This window comes from Rissa tridactyla, chromosome 8 (genome assembly GCF_028500815.1).
Source record: "Rissa tridactyla isolate bRisTri1 chromosome 8, bRisTri1.patW.cur.20221130, whole genome shotgun sequence".
Classification (NCBI taxonomy): domain Eukaryota; kingdom Metazoa; phylum Chordata; class Aves; order Charadriiformes; family Laridae; genus Rissa; species Rissa tridactyla.
Window position 1 is genome coordinate 1,539,471 of NC_071473.1, and position 22,274 is coordinate 1,561,744.

The following is a 22,274-nucleotide window of genomic DNA, read 5'->3' on the forward strand; positions in this document are numbered from 1 at the left end:
AAGGGACTGGTTTTGCACCACCTTTTCGCAAACCCTCCGGTCTATGTAGAGGAGCCAGAGGTTGCTTCATTGTCTCCTAGAAAAGGTGGTGGTTTGAAGGGGAAAGCCTAAGGCAGGCTCTCGGGGCTTTGGGTTGGTTGGGATTTTAACCAATTTAAAAAAAAATGAATTGTGCTCTGTAAAGAAAGGGCCTCAGAGCTGAGGAATCTGCAGTCCAAAGGCGTTAAGGCTTAATTCCCAGGTCCTGGCCTGGGGAGGTGAACGTCCCGCGGGCGTTCACCCTGGGAGAGGACCGGCTGCTGCGAGCCCTGCCCTGCTGTGCTTGCCTTCATCCCGCGGCCAGGAGGAAACGCCGGACTGGGAATCAGCCGAGGAGTACGGCCGGCACATGGGGACAAGGAGGAGAGGGCTGTAGCCGTGGGATTGCGAAAGGACGCTTTGAAGATCACGTTATAGCGACGTCTGTCAAGAATGGTTAAGTTCCAGCTGATCTCGCCCGGGGCCAGGGGATGGGCGAGGTGACCTCCGGAGCCTTTTTTTCTTTGACTCCACAACTGGAAATGGAAAGAAAACCCACCTTAATGTACTGTTTCCCTGTGGATTTTCTCTCCCTCTTCCCCCCACTATCCTCCTGTGCCAGGTGACAAGATATTTATATATACAAATGCTCTTTGGGAAGCTTATTGTCATTCTCTGCATCAGAAGTTTATGATTTATATTAAGCTAACTGGTCCTTGAGCATGTGCTCTTGTCAAGCTCTCTTCATCTGCTCCGGAGAAAAGCACTCCGGGGCTGGCGTGCAATAGCATGATCTCGGTATTTATCCTTTTGGCAGTTTGCTAATTATTCCTATTGCTATCACATCCCTGTGCGAATTTCTGTCTTTCTGCCACAGTAAATAGTCTCCCATATTTTCTATCTGCAGAACTGCTAGTTAAACGGGAGAAGCCTGAATATCCTGCAGAGGCCCATATTGTCATTCGGATGACAGCGATAAAATGGGCCAAGCATCCTTTCTGTACCACTTAAATTGCATGTCTTTGCATTCCTGGATCGGCCGCTCATTTTCTGGACTGGATTCTGCTCCTGTAAACAGCTCGTGTCGTTCCTGGGAGTGCTCTTTGTAGCAGAACGCTGCGATAAAGCCAAAGCCATCGGCTGCCAAGGCTCCATAAGGAGTCAGGAACAGCCACCAGATATCTTCGCTACTGTAGATGTAGCCGCATTAGCAATATCGTTTATCTTTCTAAGGACTTACTAAGCCACTAAAATGTGTTATAAAATTAAGTGGCATTTTTTCCACCTGTTCTAACTGGTGCCAAACGCCTGGAAAGCCCTCCCGGATGATAGGACTCTATGCAAAACCTAAGTACCCTCCGAAGGACTGCAGCTGCCGCAGAGACGGGTTTTTTTTCCACGGGCTGCCTCCTTCACTTAGAATAATAAGCTTTAGATTATCTCAGGGCACTCTACATCCCACTGCTGCACAATCCAATTTGACAGAAGGGTTCCGGGGTGGGGAGGGAGAAAATCCTGCGAGCAGACACCGGACTTCGAGTTTTCCACTAGCACAGAGCAGAAGTTGACGGCGAGGGCTGGGGAGGTATTTTAGCGCCTGTCTGTGCTGGAGGAAAGGCTCTCGGGCTCGGTGGAGCATCCACGCCACAGGGGCTCGCCAGAGCCAGGGGCTGCCAGCAGAGCCCCACCGTGGGCCTTCCAAGTGCAAAAGGTCCCCACATCCCTCCCAGGCCACAAAGTAATTGAAACAGCAGCAAACTGCTGAGCAGCAGCCTGTTAGTCTCGTATTAACTATATTTTATCATTTAGGTAACACTGTATGTATGTTAACTGTTGAGCCTGCACCCCGGCTCCAGGACACGGGACAAGAGGAAAGCTGCTTTCCAAAGGGGAAGAAGAGCGACCTATAGCTGTGGGTGGACCCAGATAGTCTCCAGTTATCTGTTCCGATAGCCAAATTCCTCTCTTATCAATGTTAGCGGTGTCCCTGCCAATGCGATTACCGTGCCCCGTTGGGCTGTTGTCTCTTAAGTGATTTTGCCGCTGCCGAATTTCCCCGGCCAGAGGAGGGTCAGGGTCTGCGAAATGCTCAAAGCCCCGCAGCCCCGCTGCCTGCTGCGGCACAGCTCGCTGCTGGGCTCCGTAATCGTCCCTAATCCCCAATTCCCCCGACTGCGGGGGGGCAGGAGTGCAGCCCATGGACCAGTCAAGCGGCACGTCCTTGCCCTAGTCGAGGCAGGCGGGTCCGGCACACAGGGTGGCTCTGAAATGGCTCTGGGCTGCGGCACGGGAAGCCGGTGTGTGTCTGTCAGGGTAACACTTGACTCAGATTGGGCTGTTTGCCCTATTTTCTAGCTTTTTGGCTGCTGTACAGATAATAGGACCCCTCCAGAGCGGAGGAAGTCTGGCATCGAGGCAGGATTCTTTCGAGTAACACATGGCCCTGGTGGGTATTAACCCTTGTAATTAAGGCAGGTGTATGCAAGGGGTCCTGGAAACTAAATATAGGTTTACCTGTTAAAGATTTAGTTTCTAAAATGGCATTTTCTGAAATGGCAGAGCATTTGCAGTCCTGCTGTGGTGATGAGGTTCATGAACGGCAGAAAGAAAAAAACCAAGAAAGCATTAATCTTGGGTTTGGGGGATCAAGTAATTGGCAAAAAATGTTTACAGAAACATGTAAGAAAAGCTTGAGGCTTTGTAGTTATTTCTGCACACAAATCACTACATTGGTTTATCCAAATACTACTGAACACCAAAACAGGTCCCGACCATCGCTGGAGTGGAGCTGACTCACCAGATCTATTCACGGCTCCTCATTCATCAGAGCAGCTTTAGCTCTTCTCTTCGCGAGCATGTCTGGCTTTTCTAGCCACAAGTTCCCATCTCATCCCGTCTTGTGTCAACGCAAACACGGCCCCGGCCTGTTTGAACTCATTCTTTGCTTCCCGTGTTTTCTCCGAGTTGTGTCACAGTGGGGAAATTTTCATGGGCTTCGATTTCCCCTTCGTTCTTGTTTCTCCTCTATGAGCATTACCGTGCTGATTTGTCTCTTCCGCGTGCTGTAATTGGGCTGGTGCCACTGTGTAATTTTTAACTGTGTGCAGTATCAACAGACCTCCATCTGTCTCTCCTCCAGAGCTTCGCAGCCTGCCGGCATAAATATCTGCCAAATCCTTCTCCAAAGAGAGGATCACCAGATTCCAACTGTTTGCAAAATAAGAGCCGCCGCCAGAATCCTCTCCCCCGTCCGCAGCCTGTGCAGCGCCCGTGTCCCGCACCCCGGGAGCCGGTGCCGCTGGCACCCAGCAGCTCTGCCCGGTGCTCTCCGTTACTGGCCCTCAGAAGCCTGCCCTTCGCGCAGGGTTCGGCACATTGGTCTGTTTGCTCACATACCTCATTATCGCTGACATTGTATTTGAAAATAACCTTCAATAGCCATCAGGTAAAAAAAAAACCCAAAAAAACTTGAGGGTTGTTTTTTTCCCCCCTTCAGATACAATTCTGATTTAAAGCATGGTGCAGGACGGATCGGTTCCAGTGTTGGTTTTTAAGATACTTCGCTCGGGGTGTGTGCCCTTTCCCAGCCTGTCACAGACCAAGGGCCAGTTACCACCGTCCGGAGCCGGGGGAACTGCTGGGACTTGCTGACCGCACATCCACCTGGCGGAGAGCAGAGTTCAATCTTCCACCACTCCCTACATACATCAGGACAGATCATTAGAAGAATTAGCACCAAACCAGGCAACGCACTGATTGGATTGTGCCCACTAAAAAATAGCAACTTGTTTAATGTGGATAAAATAAAAGCACGTATAAACACACTTGGATAAAGTAAAAAATATAGATTATAACGGAGGTGCCCTTTTAACACTGTTAAAGCCCTTCCCGTGACAGTCCATTGATTGCAGTTGTTCAAAGCGGTGTTAGGCTCGTGTGGCTTTTTAAACTCGGCTGTGTACCGCAGGCACGGCCATCACGCCTGGTGGCGTTTGCTGGTGCTACAGCAGCTGGCTGCGGCTGAGGAGTTACCAGTGAATCTCTTCAGGTGCACAGTAAACGTATGTTTGAATAAAAAGCTTGCCAGCTAAAGTCAGACCCAAGGAACAAGGTTCCTGTTCGGTCTATGGGATACTGGAACAAGTAATCAGAAAGGATTTTTGAAGGTTATTTCAGGAGGGGGTTTCACATTTGGATCTGCTGCATCTTCATTCTGCAGAGCTTTGCAGAGGAACATAAGGAATGTAAAGCAGCTTGTGGGTTTGATAAATCCACCTTCCAGTCTACCCAGTAGACTACCTTCCAGTCTTCCAGAACAACCCAGTATTTCCAAGAGACAGAGAAGTGGGTACCACACTTGTTTGACATGGGCATGGAGCATGGCGACTGTGGCTGGAGAGCGTTTTTCTGTAGATAAGTAGAGGGAAGCACCCGAAGCACCGAAAAAACTTGGGAGTTTGTTTCATGATATATAGTCAGGTTCAAAACATACCGGTGTTTCCATTGTCTAGATTGCAGTGTGGGTTTGGTGTCCAATTTTGAAGGTTTTAGGACAATCAAGTTCATGATCTTCTAGGAGGGTGCGCTGCCACTTAGTAATACATTATGACAGGAGAGAAATATGTACAAACAAATCGAAGCCTGCAGGACAGCTGTACTTACTTACAAGTGAATAATATCCCCAGCCGTTGCCGGGGGTGGCAGGGAGCAAAGAGAAAAGTGAAATTAGAGAGACCGGAGCATCCCGGCGGTGATGTGCTGACCGCCCGCGTGGCGCAGGCAGCGCCCAGGAGCTGGCTGCGGGTACGGCAAGATTGAGATCTAGCCCCTATTTAAGTCTGATTTGCTGGAGCAGGATTTTCTTGTAAAGGAACAGCCGTGATTTGTTGAAAGTCTTTGGGAGATAAAAAGCAGATGGCATTGATTAGCTAATTAGTAATATTTTCTGCAACTTATCAGCTGTGCTGATATGTGTGGAGTTTGCAAAAGCTTGGGATAAATCTTTCTCTCTTTGATTTGTTGAAGAAATGGACTATTTTAAAATCTGGAGAGGAGGGAAAATTATGTACAAATGTGTCATTTTCTGCCCAACAGAAATATGTTAATCTTTTCCTTTGAATTTATGCTCAGGGCTCATTTCTTCATTTTGGAGAGGAATATGCACAGCGAGGTTGCAGCTCTCCTGGCTCTTGTCTTGATGGCATGGGCTATTGTGTGACCTGCCATAGGTTTCTGGCGCTCCCGTATTCCTCTTTGGGGGTGTGCTCCTTCCCCTTTTGCATTTATTATGGAGACAAAGCAAAATATTATTATTTTTTTATTTTATGTCAGGCTCACTTGTCTCCTTGGGAAGCCTTAGCAGCCAGAGCAGCACCCTAGCAGGACTTCTGCTAAGTGTTGGCCACCTCCGTGACCACTGCTGTGACAGTGGTCAGTGCTGTCTTGGCCAGAGCATCACTGGGGTGCTGGAGGCCCCTCTGACCTTGAGTTAGATTGGACACGACTCAAATATCTTGATGTTGTCTCTATGATGGCAGTAGTTCATCATTTAGGGCGAGACAGTAACTCGCCGAGATGTTGATATAAAGAAGAATGTCTGAGAAAGGATGTCAGCCTTTCAGAGCCTGCTGGCTGCAGAGCGAAGTCTTCATACAGTCAAAGAACAGGAGACTCATCTGGTTTGCCCAGTCAAGATAACGGGATACGGGCGGGCTCGCGGGCAGATACCCGTCCTGATAGTCGTGGTGGTCTTTGTGGGAATGAGCGTGGGTGGGCACGGCTTTGGCATCCCAACAAGCCCCATAATTAGGACTTGTTGCAAATTCTCTGGAGGTTTGAGCTCCACACCAGCACCACCCCGAAGCCTTTCATGCGACAGGGTGCCAGTGGAGAAGCTGTATTTTAATTGCAGTGTGTAGCATGGGTGACGCACGAGCTGTCAGCTGGCCACCTGTGACAGCGGGGAACGAGAAAGAGCTTTGTTTTCCTCTTCTGGGGAACTGTCCTCCCTTGCAGATGCTCTGCATAACAGCTTTGTCGTGCTTATCTCCCGTTTAAGGCTTCAAAATTGGGCATGAGGCAGGTTGAGGTGGGGCCCGGACATTGTACTGGTCAACTGCCTGTGTTGTGCTCCATCCAAAAGCCATCAGGCCTGGAAATTGCCTAAAGTGGGACCGAGATTTGCTCCTCTGTTACAGAGAGCTTTCTATTTTCCGTGGAGTTCGATGTTGAAGCTTTAGCCTTTCTATTTCCATCAGAATGACATTTTTTATTGGTTCTTAAACTGAAGAAACAACAAATTCTGCATCCTCTCTGGAGCACAGTCTTGTTAATGTTCTTTGAAACATGACATGTGTCGTGGCCGTCAAACTGCAATGATCCCATTTCTTCTGAAATGAGAAAAACATGTCACTTTGGGCTCTAAGTAATACAAAGGGAGAGTCGTATTTTAGATAGGAGCTGCATGGCTGCTGGAGATGAAAGAAAAATGTTATTACTTTTGGAAATTTCATAATTACAGTTAATGATAATTTACTGAAGTGGCATTGTCTTCACCGCTATCACTAATGAAATGTTTGGGAGTGATAAAACAGGTCTTGTTAAATAGAGCGAGAGTCTTGAGTGGAGTAACTTTGTGACAGCAGCCTGCATGCACAAGTCTCCAATTCCTATTTCTTTTGTTACAGTAGTTTAAAAAAGAAGACAAAATGAAGGCTACCTGGCAAATAAGGCACACATGAAGTATTTAAAGGCCTGCCGTTAAGCAAACAATACTGAACTCCTGAATAACATGCTGATGACTGAGTACTGCTCTTTAGAAATGCTAACCCTTCATTAAAACACTTTCCTTGTTTTTCTTTGCAGACAAACCAGGGAACAAGAAACCCCGCCTGACTTTTTTTATTTCTCAGACTATGAAAGACATAATGCAGAAATAGCAGCATTTCATTTGGACAGGCAAGTAAAATGGATTTGCAGTAAAAGAAAAGTGGAAATATTGTGATAAGTTGCTGCACTTGGCCAGCCCTGTAACTGAATTACTTTTAAAAAGGGGGAAAATGGAACAAAGGTGGGCAAAGGCCATGAATAAATGAAACGGCAGGTGATGAAAGGGTAGATTAATAATTAGGAAATGTGACTTGCCCTGGGAATGAGAAACCTGGCAATAAGTAATTCTCAAAAAGAAAGAGAAATGATATCGAAGGGAAGCTGAGAAATGAATTTCCCCCGTGATCCTGAAGTGCGTATGGAGAGGGCCCTCTCCCCGGAAGGGAATGTGTCGCACAAGTGTGATGGCAGTCTGGCTCACCCCAATTAGCTCCAGGGCACGCAAATCAAAGGAGAGGTGGGGAATGGTGTGAGCATTCAGAGAGGAGTCACCGAGGTGGGGAGGGAGCTGTGGGGCTCCGGGCCCAGGAGCGTCTTTAGGCCACAAGTCCGTGGGGAGGAGAGGGCAGTGGTGGCCGTCCCCTGCTCCTCAGAGCTGAAAACGTCCCCCCAGGCAGAGCTGGTGTGGGGTACGGTGGATACTCGGGACTGGGAAGGGACTGCAGCCCTCTCAGCCTGCCCAGATTAGGAGCGGGAGTTAGCAATTAGTGATGAATTATTAACAGTGTGGCTAGAAACCATGGCTTTTCGCAGGCTGAGTTAGAACTGAAGCGTCTTTCACACCCCGAAGTGCCACAGAACAGCCTTTCAAACGCTTGAAGCTTTGGGGCCACAAATTCCTGGGGTACGGGTGGTATTGCTGCCTTCTGGGTTGATGGTTGGGATGAGGGAACGTACCAGTGAGGGGCACGGGGTAGATTTGCCATTAAGAGCCGTCCTGCTCAGATCCTTCAAGGACCTTCTATATTTTGTTGTTGTTGACCTTGGTGTCGGTCCCTTCTGCTTTATATTTTATTTTGCCGTTTTAAGCAGATGGTGCTGTAGGAAAAAACATGAATGGAGTTCCTGCAGGGAGACGTGTTAAATATCCACACACTAAGCAGAAAAAGAAGTTGCTACCCAATGTAGAAAAGCTTATCAGCAGCCAGCGGACATGAAACCTCCACCTATGGGGAGGCTTTCTATGGGGACTTTGCTCGTCTGCTGTACCTAATAGCGGTGCTTCATAGGGAGTTTTTAATGATCTACTAAGGTGGGGGGGTTGGGGCAGAGAAAGGCTCCTCAGCCAGCCTTTGCCCGTGGGAAACCTTTTAGTCTCAGGGAGACTGTTTAGGTTGGTGCAAGGGTATTAAAACAGAGAGGAGCAGAGGCAAAGAAAAGAAACAAATGCTAAGACTGTCAGAAAAAAAATTACTATTAGATGGTGTTTATGAAAGGCAGAGGTTGAAATCCCATTCCTCAAGTCACTTAAAGAATTGGTGAGCAAAATGCATGGTATAACAAGCCTGAGGTAGCACAGAGTCAAAAATAAGTTTCTACTGTCTCTTATTTCTGGAATTCTACCTATCCTCATTTTTTCGTGGAACAATGCGTCTCCATACTCTTCTGTATTTTGCATCTGTGCCACACTATGTAGGCGAGTCAGAGCTGATCATATTCAGGACGTATTTTGTAATACATTATATGAAGGATTATCCAGTTTAAAGTTGATGGGCTTTTTACTCCTTAAAGACCACAGATAAATGTGCCTTCAGAGTGTAATGAACCTACCTAAAACCTACCACTATCATTATATTTTAATCCTTTACATAAACTATCTCTTTTCTTTCTCTTCCAGGATCCTGGATTTCCGTCGTGTGCCGCCGGTTGCGGGCAGACTGGTTAACATGACGCGAGAAATACGAGACGTTACTCGTGACAAGAAACTGTGGAGAACGTTTTTCATCTCACCAGGTAGTCTTGGAAATAACACTGTATTCTTTTCTATCCCGCCGAACACGTACTTAAGGGAACAATGTGTAGATTGCTTAATTGCTCAGATATTTCTAATAGAACTGTCTTCCAGACCTTTGAATAAAAATAAATGTGGAGACATAGCCTACAAAGAAGACTTTATTGTTTTGAATTGTGTGCCTTTTCCCCTTGACAAATTATCCGCAGAGACAGGCTTTTATGATCACAAAAGCAACGTATTCAACAAATGTGTTATGTAGAGCAATTTCTAAAGCAGTTTCTTCTGTTGCTCTCAGTTTACCGAAAACCTTATTACTTAGCCCATTAGTTATTTAGACTTTTTTTCCTGCTGCAGTGTGATCCGTCACTTCTGTTGGTCAGATGCATTTATTTCTCGGTTTTGACTGGAGGACCAAAACCTAATTTTCTCAGAGTCGTGAACCTCAGTTTTTGCTACAACAGGAGTCTGAAAAAAAATCAAGCAGATAGACGTGTAACACATCCTGCTTCCAGCTCCAGTTCTCCCCCGGGCAGAGGCCAGAGCAGAAGTGCCCTGAATTGTCCCCGGTCCTTGTTCTTGCTTTGAGGGCTGACCCCGGGAGCCCGTACCACTCTCTGTTTCCATTACTCTTCGCTCTTTCGCAACGTCTGGTGGCTCCAGCCAAGGACGGAGCTCCACGGGGTGGGAATTTTACAAACACAGGGTAAACCCATGCCCTGCTCCCCAGAACATACGCCTAGAAGAGGTGGAGATGGGCAAAGGGTGGGAGAAAGCGGCGTCATCCCTGTTTAGCATCTGGGCGGTTGAGATGGAGAAATTAAGGCTCTGAGTTAAGGCACAAAAATACATGCTTAAGTTTGTTCTTAAGAGAAAGAATATGTAGGGAAACGTTCAATGTAAAGCATGTAGCTGTGTTCCAGCGAGTTTAACTCGTATGATTTCGGCTGTGTGCAAATGTGCTGTGCTGAAGCCGGGCTGTGCCTTGTGTAACAGGCAATCTGGAGCAGAAATCTCCGGAGAGCTCGCCCTTGCTCGGGGTGTGATTGGCCACAAGCTGTTTATCCCGGATCCCTAAAGTCAAGATCCGAAGACTTAATTACCGTTTCTCCTGACGTAACCGTAATTTGTTGCTGTTAGCTAGAAAGCAGAGCTCTGTCATTGCAGAGCTTTCTCTCTTAAAATGTTTATCGCACTTTTGCGATCACCAGTAAAGTCATTATTATGGCTGTTATTTTTAGCTTCATGTTTGTGTTCAGCTCTGCAGGACACACAGCTGAGCGGACGGTTATTTATTCCAGTGACTTCGCGTGTAAAATGCGTGACATGATTACAGGAGGTTTCACCGTACCCCGTGTGATGAGCGCTGCGGTGTTACACGTGCGGTGGTGGGGACAGTGGGGACGGTCCGTGGCAGGAGCGTTGGGCAGAGCTGATGTGCAGACACTGCTGCGCGCTGGGCCCTGCTGCCTCGGCCGCTCGCGCGCCCTCTCACCCTCTGGCTCTCTCTCGCTACATCTTTTCTTTACTTGACTTTTTGGTAGGCAAGCAATCACACCCAAAAGATGGCAAAAACATCTTGTGACTGTTTATGTGCACAAGGTGCTTGGGCTCGTTTGAAATATGAGCCGTTTGATTCCCATTTTTGCAAGTAAGATGCGGATTAGTAGGTTTGCTTGCTTTTCAGTCGTCCCAGGTTGTGTGTCAGGGCTTAGGGGCGAACTCGAGTGATTTCTGAGAATTACAAAACTGTACTCAAGTCCTGAGCAGCTTACAGCAGGCAGAGCACGGCGAGGCAGAGTTAAGGCTTCCTGCCGGTTCGGATGAAGATCTTTATCTTGTCATTATGAAATTCCAGACATCCAAGGGATGATCCAAGCATAATCCTTTATTCAAATTTATTTAGAGGCCTCAGATAAATTCAATTAAAATATTTGATTAACTATGAATCAGGCTTTTCTGGAGAATAAAATGCTTAAGCAATTAATTTTTCTTTCAATTTTACATTTCCTAAATCAATATACTTTGCTTAAAACATGTTGGTTACTTGTCAGAGTTCTTCCCCGCAAGTCCCCAGTTTAATTAGTCGGATTCTCATTAACATACGCCCAGCCTCCGTCTTGTATTTCATACTGACCTTAAGAGGCAGGCATTAATTAATGCTTAATGAAAAAGTAATAAAGGTCCTAAATTAAGCATTTGGAAACGAATTCACAAACCTAGCGGGCAGCTCGAGCAGCAGATTGAGGGCAGGAGAGGGAAAAGCGGAGGGTGCTGAGCCTGGGGAGGGACCGGGAGCCTGGGGAGGGCTGGCAGAGGCTGACTTGTCCCCTCTGGCAGCTGAGGGACACCAAAGCCGCTTGGTTTTGCAGGAGAATGGGTTAGAAAGGTGAGAAATGGAGGTGTGCCATATGGGTACCTGAAGAGCCAGTCCCTGTGCCGCGTTCCGCTGTCGAGGCGCCTGTGTCTCTGCATCTCCCTCCCAGCCGTGCTCGGCGACGAGGGGCACGGGGACACGCGGTGGCTGTGAGCAGTGCATCCCTCCCCGTGCACCCACAGACATCTCTGAAAATTAAATGAGTGCTAAACGTAACTGATCTCATTCACAGCTCTTCTCTTCGGGCTGGGAGACCACTGTCTGCAGCGGAAACCCTCAGGGGGTAAATGTTGATGATGCTCATCAATGCACCGTGTTATTCCCTGGAACGGTGCGGGGATGGGTCAGAAGTAACCTCACTGCATCTCCACGCCTGGCCCATCTCACCTGTCCCATGGAAATCAGGGCTTCTTTTCATAGAATCACAGAATTGTCAGGGTTGGAAGGGACCTTAACGGTCATCTAGTTCCAACCCCCCTGCCCTGGGCAGGGACATCACCCACTAGATGAGGTTGCTCAGAGCCCTGTCCAGCCTGGCCTTACAAACTTCCAGGGATGGGGCTCCCACCACCTCTCTGGGCAACCTGTGCCAGTGTCTCAGCAAGTTTTCACAAGTGTCTCACCTTGTTTTCACAAGGGCATGGAGTGATAGGGCGAGGGGTGATGGCTTCAAACTGGAAGAGGGGAGATTTAGATGAGATCTCAGGATGAAATTTTTCCCTCTGAGGGTGGTGAGCCCCTGGCCCAGGCTGCCCAGAGAAGCTGTGGCTGCCCCATCCCTGGAGGGGTTCAAGGCCAGGTTGGACGGGGCTTGGAGCAACCTGGGCTGGTGGGAGGTGTCCCTGCCCAGGGCAGGGGGTGCCACTGGGTGGGCTTTGAGGTCCCTTCCAGCCCAAACCATTCTGGGATTCCATGATTCTTACTGCCAGGAAGCTGTGGGCAGATGCAGGCTCAGAGCAGGCTGCAGAGCAGTGTCCCTTTTCCATCGGGAAGGGGAGATGTCTGCAGGCGGACAGGTCAGCCCCTGCATTACCCTGCCTTCGGAGAGAAAGCCGATTGCAGAGAAGTGCACTTCCAGGCAGTTTGGACTAAACATGAGAAATGGAATTAGGTCAGTAATTATTTAAATTAATTTTACATCCTTTGCAGCAGGGCAGACTGCAGTAGCCCTGCTACTCTTACAAATGAATGGTAATTTGCTAGGAAAAAAGAGACATATTAATGATGTCAGCCTTCGTTTTGGAAGTAATTGAGGCAGCAGCTTAAAGAAATCAATGTTACACAGCTAGTAAGCATTATGGTTTTGTTCATATTAACCAGTTCCAAGGGATTATGGATTTTTTTTCCCCTCTCAGCAAACAATAGCAATTCTGAATTAGCTATTATTTTGAGCAGGTAAAAGAAAGATCTTTTCATGCATTGCTTTAGTAAATATTCAGGATTCTTTCCAGTACTCCAATTGCAGAGGCTTGCTAAATGTCCTCTATTAACAGTCATGCAAATCTCAATAAAAGAATTGCTCTGCCAAGCAATTTGCTTTAAGGTATCTCCACTTGTTCCTTTTCTTCCTGAGAAGAATTATTGTTCAGCTCTCGGGATGACGCACGGGAAATGTGCAGATGAGCACACAGGCACTCTGGTTCTTAATTGTTGTAATTAGTTGGAGTTTCGATCACCAGACCATGATTTTTGCATGGATTTCACTACGAATTGTGGCTGTTCATCCTCGGATAGTGAAAATCCGACATTTGCGACACCGCCCGGGATTCTCTTGCCTCTAGCGCTTTGGGGAAAAAATTGGGGTTTTTAATGAAGGGGGAGTTTGCGTGTTGCAAATGCTCAGCGTTTGAACATTTCGGCGCGGATGAACGTCCCTCCCCTCCCGGTTTGCCAGAGAGGGACCTGTGGGCTGGCCGGTTTCAATGGGAGGAGACGGACACACTCCAGTTGGACTTCCTCTCCCCTTTCCCGCTGGTTTTTGCCTTTGGAAGGCCAAACCCTGCTCTGCGCGTGGGATTGTGGGCGAAGCATGGGGCTCGTGTCTCTCACGTGAAATTCCCCCCCAGCCCGCTGTGCAGAATGTGGGTCACCTACTTAGGTTTCAAAGAGGCTTCCTACCGCACCTTGAAGTCTTAAATGAGAACTGTCTTTTTCTATATTGGATACCTCTTTTTGTTCTTCATTTTTAAGAAACCTTAAAAATGAATGCTTCCCCAGAGAATTTGGGCTGCTTCATTTCACCGCCTGTAATAAGAGCTCATCTCACTTCTATGTAAGAACTAGGGTAGACATATCGGGATGGCTATTCTGTATCCATCAAAGCAGCTAATTTCTTTAATAGTAATTTGAGATACAGCATCCTTTCACCTCCGCTACCCCCAAAATTCAGACAGGAGCCGTGGAGATTAAGTACCACAGAAGAAGCTTTGCTGTTGAAAGTCACTTCTCACCAAGAAACACGCTTGTGGGTTTAGCACAAGTTTGCTGTCTGAATGCCAGAGGCGTCCTGCGGTCGCGGGGAGGACGGGCTGCCGGGGCGGGCGATGGGGCTCGGTGGGAGGACGGCAATGGGGAGGAGCTGGGGAGGAGCGGGGCCAGCGGCCGGCAAGCGGCTGCAGCAAATGCCACCGCTGCCACCGCCCCCAGGCTTCCCTGTGGGTTTATCTGGGTACCAATGTGCGATTACTGGCAAAGGATTAGTCCCAGTTGCTCTCGTTGGCAATACGGAGCAGGGCTTCATTGTTCCCGCAGTTAAATTCAGAAGCAAACGATTAAACACGGTATTTATCTTCCCACCATGCAAAATGCTGTGTTTAATATGGTTCCTTTTTGGAAAGGATGGATTTACATCTCACGCAGCAGCAGCTGGGCCCTTTGCTCCGTACAGAACCGTTCCGGAGGCAGATACCCTGGCATCGGCGTCCCAGGGCCAGCTGGAGGTCAGGTCATAGAGACCCGCGAAGGTAAATTGTCTGAGGCGATGAAGGGGAACCCGCCTGGGCTCCCTGCCTCCAGGGAGGAGCAGGAGATGCTGACCCGGCCGAAGGGGAGCAGGGCAGCTCCCAGCCCCGGCCGTGGCCTGGGAGAGCTCTGCCTTCCCACCCAGGCGCGGGGAAGAAGGGAGCTCTTTCCATCTCCCAACGCTCTGTGCTCCCCTGCAGCGAGCTGCATCCGTACGGGATTCCTTGTAAATCACCCCTTGTGGCAGCTTGGAGCCCCTTGAAATATTTTGTCTGCAGTGATTTCTTTTTAAGGGTATAAATCGCAGCTGTTTTTCCCTGGTTTTTCTTGGCCGAGAATATCCCAACCTTCCCAACGGCCCAGTATGTTCCCCCCCTTTGCAGGCTGTCCGCAGCGGGCAGCACTGCCCCCAGGTGCTTGGACAACTCCTCCCCTGCAGCCCGAATTATGGAAGGCATGAAGGCCTCCTGGTTTTGCCGGGATGATCAAAGGCGAAGTTGGGGCACCTGTGTTAGCCCTGCAAAAGCTATGCCAAGTCCACGCCGCAATAGCGTTTTTGAAGAGGAAACTGGTGAGAGGTTACAGACTGCGGGGCAGCGCGCCCGGGGCTTGCCTTAGGTTGGGTTTGTTTGGATGTTGACTTCACGCTTGATTTTAGACTAATGAAAGGAGTGAGTCCAAAGGAGGGCCGCTGAGCTGGTGCGTCTGGTGTACAAGGAGAAGCTGAGGGCTTCAGGTTTGTTTAACCTGGACAAGAGAAGGCAACGCTGCTCTGGCTCTTCTGTTAGTGCTGGCCTGGAGGTGTAGCTTGGACCAGAGGCCTCCAGAGACCCTTCCAAGCCAAGTGTCCCTAACCGTGATGGCTCTTTTCACATGCAATTTGTAAAAAGGTTTTCAAAATTTCATTCTGAGAGATCTGAGTCATAATTACTGAGTTGCTTAGAAGGAAAAATGAGTGGGGTTTCCGTTTAGAAGTTAATAGACATATTGTGTGATGAGCAGCACCAAAGTTCGTGCTGGGGTTCATAGGAAATAGCCAAGTTGAGCGGCTTAGTGGCCAAGGACATCGTCACTTCTTAGCTCGTGGGAAGTCCCCAAATTACTGTTCCTTTAATTAAAATGTTAAGGGACTAAGTAGGCCTTGTATCTAAGAAAAAGCTTTTAAAATAATTTTTAAGAAAGGAAAATTTTACCGTTCGGCATGATAAGACACTTTAAATTACAAAATTAAAAGTATAGACTTGCTGAGTGCTGCCTTCCTTCCTTTTGTATTTCTGTTCTTCATTGTCTGTTCCCTGAAGTACTTTTCTTTCAGTAATTGTCAACGAGGGTTTTGACCACAGGGTAAATATTTCTGGACCGAGTCAGGGTGTATTTAACTGGTATGAGACAACCCTGCGAATGTAAAGACGCAGTTCGGGCTGGAGTTGTTCCTGAGCACAGATAGATGGGTGGCCCTGAGGAGTCACAGCAGAGGGCGTCGAAAAGGCTGTGTCCAGAGTGAAATAACCACGACTTAATGGACAAGCCTGGTGGCCATCAATAGAGGCTTGGAAATGAAGAGCTGAGACACTGTCAAGTAGTAACACACCAGCCTTTTAGTCCAATGGTATGCTGTAATTCCAAGGTTAGCAGTTGGTCTCGGATAATATGGTTAATTTCTACAATCAAAAACATCACGAGACCTTATTGCCCTTCCACGTTCCCCCACTCCTCCTTCCCTGGTCACAGCCCCTTGCTCTCCTTGTCCCTCCCTCCTGGTGTCTCCAGGACCCGTATTGCTGCCTGGGCTCTTGGCTCCCCGTCTCCCTGCCGTGGCCCACCCGCAGTGAGCCATCTCCGCCGGGCGCTTTGCCGGCCATAGGCCGGGTCTGGACCGGGGGCACGTCGCGGTGATGGGTGATGTGGGGGCGGCGTGCTGCGGGGCATTGCTGCCGTGAAAACCCACCGGCTTACCTTTCCCAGCCTCGCGCTCTTCTGTGGCGGGCAGAAAATCACCTCCCCTGTTCTCCAGCCCTTCCTGCCTCCTTTCTCCGCATCCTGCCCAGAGGGAGAGGAGCTCAGAAGCAAGATTTGAATTTAGAGGCCTTGTAGGGAATTAGGAGGCAACGTGACTTCTCACCTTCGTGCATTACCATAAGGAAAGGGCACAGTCTTCCTCTAATGACATTTTATGTGCATAAAGCAATGTCGGAAGAGTTGTAGCACGCTGACAAGATGAGCACTGTGCTGCCGTTCGTAGTCCAGCGCCGGTGGGGGCTGGGGGTGAGCTGCTCCCTCCCACCTCCAGGGAATCCACCTGGGAAGGGGGTGCTGGTAAAGAGCCGGCTGCTCCGCTTGGCACAGAAATACGTGGTGGCAGCTTTGGGGAGGTTTTAAGGTAACGCACGCTCCAAAACCACCTGCGGGTTCTTTTTCTGTGGCTGTTGGAGTAACGTGATGTGTGGAGGAAGAAATTTGTGCTCGGGGTGTGTGCTGACAGGGTTACATCTGCGCCGTTTCCACCTTCCGCACACCCCCACAGCAGTCTGCGTGGTAAATAACTCTCCTTAGGAAAACTGCCAGTTCTTCTCCTACCAGCAAGTAAATGAATGAATGAAATGTTGTCTGTTCTTAAAGAAACGAGCCAAGATTTTGAAAGGTGACTTAATTTGGGGCATGTGCCACTTGTTCAGCTGTGGGATTTGGGGTTCCGGCCTGGGGCAACAAATAGATCCCAAAGGTTGTATCAGTCTGGCAAAATGAAAGGAGAAGGGAAAGGATTAGAAACAAAAATTAATTTGTTTTTTTGGAATATAAATAGACTGGAAATAGTCACAGAGGGCCCAGCACAGGGCGTGATCCCAGCCGCTGAAATGAATGTCTTTCGAGTGGTTTCAGTGGAAGAAAACTATGTGTGGTTACGGGGGTTTGGGTCTGAGATTTATTTCTGCTCATGCATACATCAGTGCTTTTACGAATTCTTGAACACTAATTTAAGGGTAGGCTGTAAAACTCTTTTCCTTTATTTGCCAGCCAACAACATCTGCTTCTATGGGGAATGCTCCTACTACTGCTCAACAGAGCACGCCCTCTGTGGGAAACCAGATCAGATCGAGGGGTCTCTGGCCGCTTTCCTGCCTGATTTGTCTTTAGCTAAAAGGAAAACCTGGAGAAACCCTTGGAGACGTTCCTACCACAAGCGCAAGAAAGCAGAGTGAGTAGTGGTGAGCGAAGGGTTCGCCAGCTGCGAAGGGCGAAGGGAAGATGGACGGTGCTGGAGTCACTGCCCTGGCCTGACATAGAGCACTGAGGCTCAGGAGAGCATCTGCCTGTCTTCAGCGGGGCCGGCTCCTGGGAGGGGACGGAGCACTTTTGAGGGGCTCCAGCTTATGGTCCTGAACCTGAAAGGACCTTCAGTGGCGTAATTCCCTCGTGGGACAGGAACCTCTGGTGGTTTTGACAGGATGGAAGGCGACCTGGCTGAGTCTTGTCGAAGGCAGAGATCCGCTGCCATCAGCAGCCCTCAGCGAGTCTCGCATGTTTTCGTCGTATGACTGATGGTGCAGCTGGTCCCCTAAATCTTGGAGCTATTAGCCAGATAGTTTTCAATCTTGTCATTTTCTTCCTCCTTCATCAGTCACAATCTTTATGGGTTCCTGCATTGCTGGAAGCAGCCGGAAGAATTTGCTGCCTCTACCTTGACCCTGCCCTCAATCAAACATGATACAACTAGATCTTTGCAAAATAACATTATTATTTTTAATACTCAACAAGCTTTGTACGTCACATAAAATATCAAAATATTGTTTTTTCCAGATGGGAAGTTGATCCAGATTATTGTGAAGAGGTTAAACAAACACCTCCGTATGACAGTGGGACCAGAATTCTGGATATAATGGATATGACAGTTTTTGATTTCCTAATGGGTATGTTTCATCTCTTTCAAAAATTAAATGCAACATTTGATTAGAATAAGAACCGTTCCTTTCTACACCGCTCTGCATAGCTCAGCAGTTTGCTAAAGCGTGGATGAAGCTGCATTTACTGTATGTGCCGTTCTGGATGATGATGAGAAAATGCAGATTTACATGGTTACGTATTTCCATCAGCGCAGATTAAAGGAACGGGGATGCTGAGAAATGCAGAGCGGTGACGGATGCAGGTCAGGCTGGTCTCCTCCACAGCGGCCAAGGGCTTCACAGCTGGCTTTAGTGGGTGCCTCCCCCTTGCAGCCCCTGGCTCCTGCACGCCCAGCCAGGGACTGCTCATCACCGGCACGCTGCGTTCAGCCTGCAGTGGTGCTCACTGCTGCTTGCTCCAAAAACCGTCAGAGGGGGGAAAAAGAGGTGTTGCTTTGTCACAAAGGCAGCTGTGGTATGTATCGGAAGTTTTTTCTGTTGATGTAACCTGTTTGGAATAAAACAATTGCTAACAGGCAGGTAGTAGTGACCGATTCCAAGCCCACTCAGTGGCTACCACTGAGATGTCCGCAGGTGAAACCTGTTCTGCTGCAGCCGATATACCTGTAAGGATCCACATACTCGATGCTGGGACACGTGCCAGCACGGACATATGCTCTGCCATTGCCACTGCTGAGATTTCTGCAGTAGGCTGCAGCAGGAAAGGCCGCGTCACAGCTCCGGGGCCGTATGTGGCATCTCTAAGTGGCTCAAGACCCCTGCCATGAAGTCAAAATTCATAGCTTGGCACCAACGCTCTGCACGTTGACCTTGAGAAGCAGATCACACCTCTGCCTGCGGCGGGTGGCCAAGGAGAGCTGCTCAGCTGCAGGGCTGCAGTAGCATCCTCAGCATCCCCATCCGAGAGCCCTGATAGCCCTGATACCGCTTTGGCTTCCCAGGCAGCCAGAAAATTTGGACAAAGTTCTTAATTGAGCTAAAACAGGATGTTTGGTTGTGGTTCAAAAAGTTTAGTATGATATTAGCAAAGTCGTGTGGATTAAAATCCCTGCTTGGAGGATGCATTTTCCCCTCCCTCGCACCCGGCACGTGTCCCTTGGCTGCTTCGCACGCCGTGCTGACCCGGGCTGGAGCAGCAGCGCTCGTTCGCGCTGGTGAAGCTCTGCTGGCTCAGGATGCGGCTACCTCACGGATGACCAGGCTCCTGAAGCAGTTGAGATGCCATCGTACTTGGGAGGGATTTCCTTGGCGTACCCCAGGAGGGGGTTGCTGGAAGGGGGGAAGGCTCATTTTGTCTCCCGATAAGTCCCCTAGAGCTCAAGTATAAAAGCTACAGAGAGCGTGAGAAGCTCCCAGCGGCGTAACAGCCCACCTTCCAGCATCCCCACGCTGGGCTTCCCGCAGCAGAAGCAAACTAGCCCAGCGGACCCGTTGCTTTCTCTGCCCTGCGTGGCCATCGTGTTTGGGCAGCGCTGGGCTCCTGGCTGAGCCGTGGCTTTTCTCTCGCCCTGCCCCGCAGGCTCAGCACCGAGCCAGGGCGAGAACAGGCTTTTTTTCTCTTTATTCCTTAGGTAACATGGATCGACATCACTACGAAACCTTTGAGAAGTTTGGAAATGAAACATTTATTATCCACTTAGATAATGGAAGAGGGTAAATACCTTTAATAATCTTTCGGGGGTTGGGGGGGGGAAGTTAGTCTTTATGACAGCCTTTGCCATGTTCTGGCTTTTATCTTTTAACAGGTTTGGAAAATATTCCCATGACGAACTTTCCATATTGGTGCCTTTAAACCAGTGCTGCAGGTATGTTTCCAGAGTTGTTTCCCATTTTATACAGCTGTTTCCATTAATAGGACTGCCGTGCTCAAGGGAATCTTTTATTGCACGTGAGAGGAGGAGGTTTGGGATCCTGCCCGGCGAGCCCGACCCCAGCGAGCCCCGAGTGCTGGCACTGCCCGGCTGGTGCTTTGGTGGGATCAGGGCCCTGCAGGAACGTGGCTGGGGGCTGCTGTGGGAGAGGCTTTATTAGGACAACATAAATGTCCCACTCAAGTCAAGTGGAAAACTGTCCCCAGCTCCTTGGGGTGCTTCACAGGGGCTTGCCAGGGTGCCCGTGGCCCAGGATTTTCAGAGGACAGATGACATGTAGAGGTTCAGCTTTGCCCGGCTAGGACCCAGAGCCAGCTCCATGTCTGCCAGGCTCTGGGCGTCCGGGCCAGCAGGGGCCACCGCCGCTGCCGCCCTCGCCCAGCTCAGGCCCCTGCCCCGCGCCTGTCAGCACCGGGACGCGCGTCACCCCCGCCGGCTGCAACCGGGACACGCGTCACCCCCGCCGGCTGCAACCGGGACACGCGTCACCTCCGCCAGCTGCAGCGGGTCCCACCGCAGCGGGAGCAGGGGCAGCTGCTCGGGGCTCCGAACCCTCCCCCTTCCCAAAGGCCGGCCAGGGGACGATGCTCCGTCGCACCGTGGCAGTCCCTGCTTCTCAGCCTTTCAGAGCACGAGGTTTTTACGCTGTTCTCGCCATGCTGGCTACAAGCCTTTTAGCCCTGTCGAGACCAGTAGTGGTGAAAATACTGATTTGCGTGGGTTTTCTCCTTTTTCTCGTAGAATAAGGAAGTCTACCTATCTGCGATTACAGTTGTTAGCCAAGGAGGAATACAAACTCAGTCTCTTGATGAAGGAATCTTTACTAAAAGATAAAATAGCTCCCGTTCTCTACCAGCCTCACTTGGAGGCGATGGACAGGCGGCTGCGGATCGTCCTCAAGGCTGTCAGTGACTGCATAGAAAAGGATGGTTATGACAACGTGGTTGAAAATGACTTTAACCCTGATGTTAACACTGGTACGACCGAGAGGTAGTGAAATCGCAAGACTACGTTTTTACCAGCCAAGTAAAGAAGATTCAAAAAAGGAAAAAAAAGAAAAAAAAAAGTCTTGCAAAAGACTGTATACGCCACTTTGTGAATTCAGTGAATTCAGAAATGAGATATAATTGTTCCCAAAGTAGGTAAAGTGTAGACTCTGCAAAGGCTTAGTTCATTAAGAAAAATAATGTGATGCTTTTCATTAGTTCCTAAAGAGAGATTATGAGAAGATGCAGAAAATACTCAGATCATTGACAGACAACAGTCTTACAGCAAACACCTCCTGTCCTTTTTGTATAGAAAGGAGGCCTTTACTTAATATTTTGTATTTATATATGGTATATCTATGAAACCCCAGCCCTACCTACCAAATTTAACTAAGAGGGACGGCATAGTTTTGTGACTCACACTTTATTTGTGGTGACAGTCCACTTAGTATTTTGTGTTAACCCTTTAAGTGCTCTAATCCACTGTATCTTATTTAAATTGAATGCTTTTTTTCCCCCAGCTACTCAGCATTTAAAGGGTTAAGGCATTATGAACTTTTAAAGGCAAAAAATAATAATTATTATAATAATAAGCAGTGGTTGCCGGAAGGGAATTTCACTAATTGTGCATTGACAGGAATACTTGAATGTTGGTTTTACAAAGTGATGTAAAATGCCAGGTTGTACTATTTGTCCATAAGGAGGTGGCGGCTCTTACCTTTCTAGACTCTCATAGCTGAGCTGCTACTTTTCAACTTTGCTTTTGATAGTTTTGTGTAAATATATACATATATGGGTAAAAAGCTGCTTTCAGCAGCTCTAGGCTTACTTTTGCAGCATTTTTGTGGAATTGTTTGCAACGTGGTAAAAGTGCAATAAAGATATGGCAAAATGTGTAGCCGTCGCGTCTCAGCGGATTCGTTTTTCACTGGAAAGTGTGAAACTGGGCACACGGGCCACGTGCTCCGGGCAGAGCTGTTCAGGCTGTTCTCCCTTGTGTACCAACAGCCAGTGGAGCTGGGGTCGGGGAGTGGGGGTTAACGCACCCTCCGCGCGCTGTACATCCAGCAGCTCCTCTGACCGGGGTAGCAAAAGCCCTTGCACAACCCACAAAATCTCAGCCTAAATTGTCTGGAAACGTCCTATTCTTCACCAAATAGTTTTGAATCACGTTCCGCTGAGTTCATGTAATGTGTGTGGAGACTTTCAGCCCAAAAGCAAGCTATAAATTGAAAAAGTGGCTGGTTTTGACTTGCGAAAACATGGTGTGGTGCCGAAGGAATCCCTCATCGCTCTTTTGGGTGAGGAGAGAGTTTATTA

At 48.8% G+C, this 22,274-nt stretch overlaps 1 protein-coding gene across 1 annotated transcript in view; it reads left to right on the plus strand.

Annotated features, from left to right (window-relative positions):
- FAM20C (FAM20C golgi associated secretory pathway kinase) overlaps window positions 1-21,862 on the plus strand; it is a 60,566-nt gene extending 38,704 nt beyond the window's left edge. The window contains exons 4-10 of the mRNA XM_054212559.1: window positions 6,883-6,975; window positions 8,744-8,859; window positions 17,211-17,391; window positions 17,994-18,103; window positions 19,669-19,750; window positions 19,843-19,902; window positions 20,710-21,862. Coding sequence (XP_054068534.1) covers window positions 6,883-6,975; window positions 8,744-8,859; window positions 17,211-17,391; window positions 17,994-18,103; window positions 19,669-19,750; window positions 19,843-19,902; window positions 20,710-20,962 — 895 coding nt within the window. The 3' untranslated portion in view covers window positions 20,963-21,862. The remainder of the gene's footprint in view (window positions 1-6,882; window positions 6,976-8,743; window positions 8,860-17,210; window positions 17,392-17,993; window positions 18,104-19,668; window positions 19,751-19,842; window positions 19,903-20,709) is intronic.
- The last annotated feature ends 412 nt before the right edge of the window (window positions 21,863-22,274 follow it).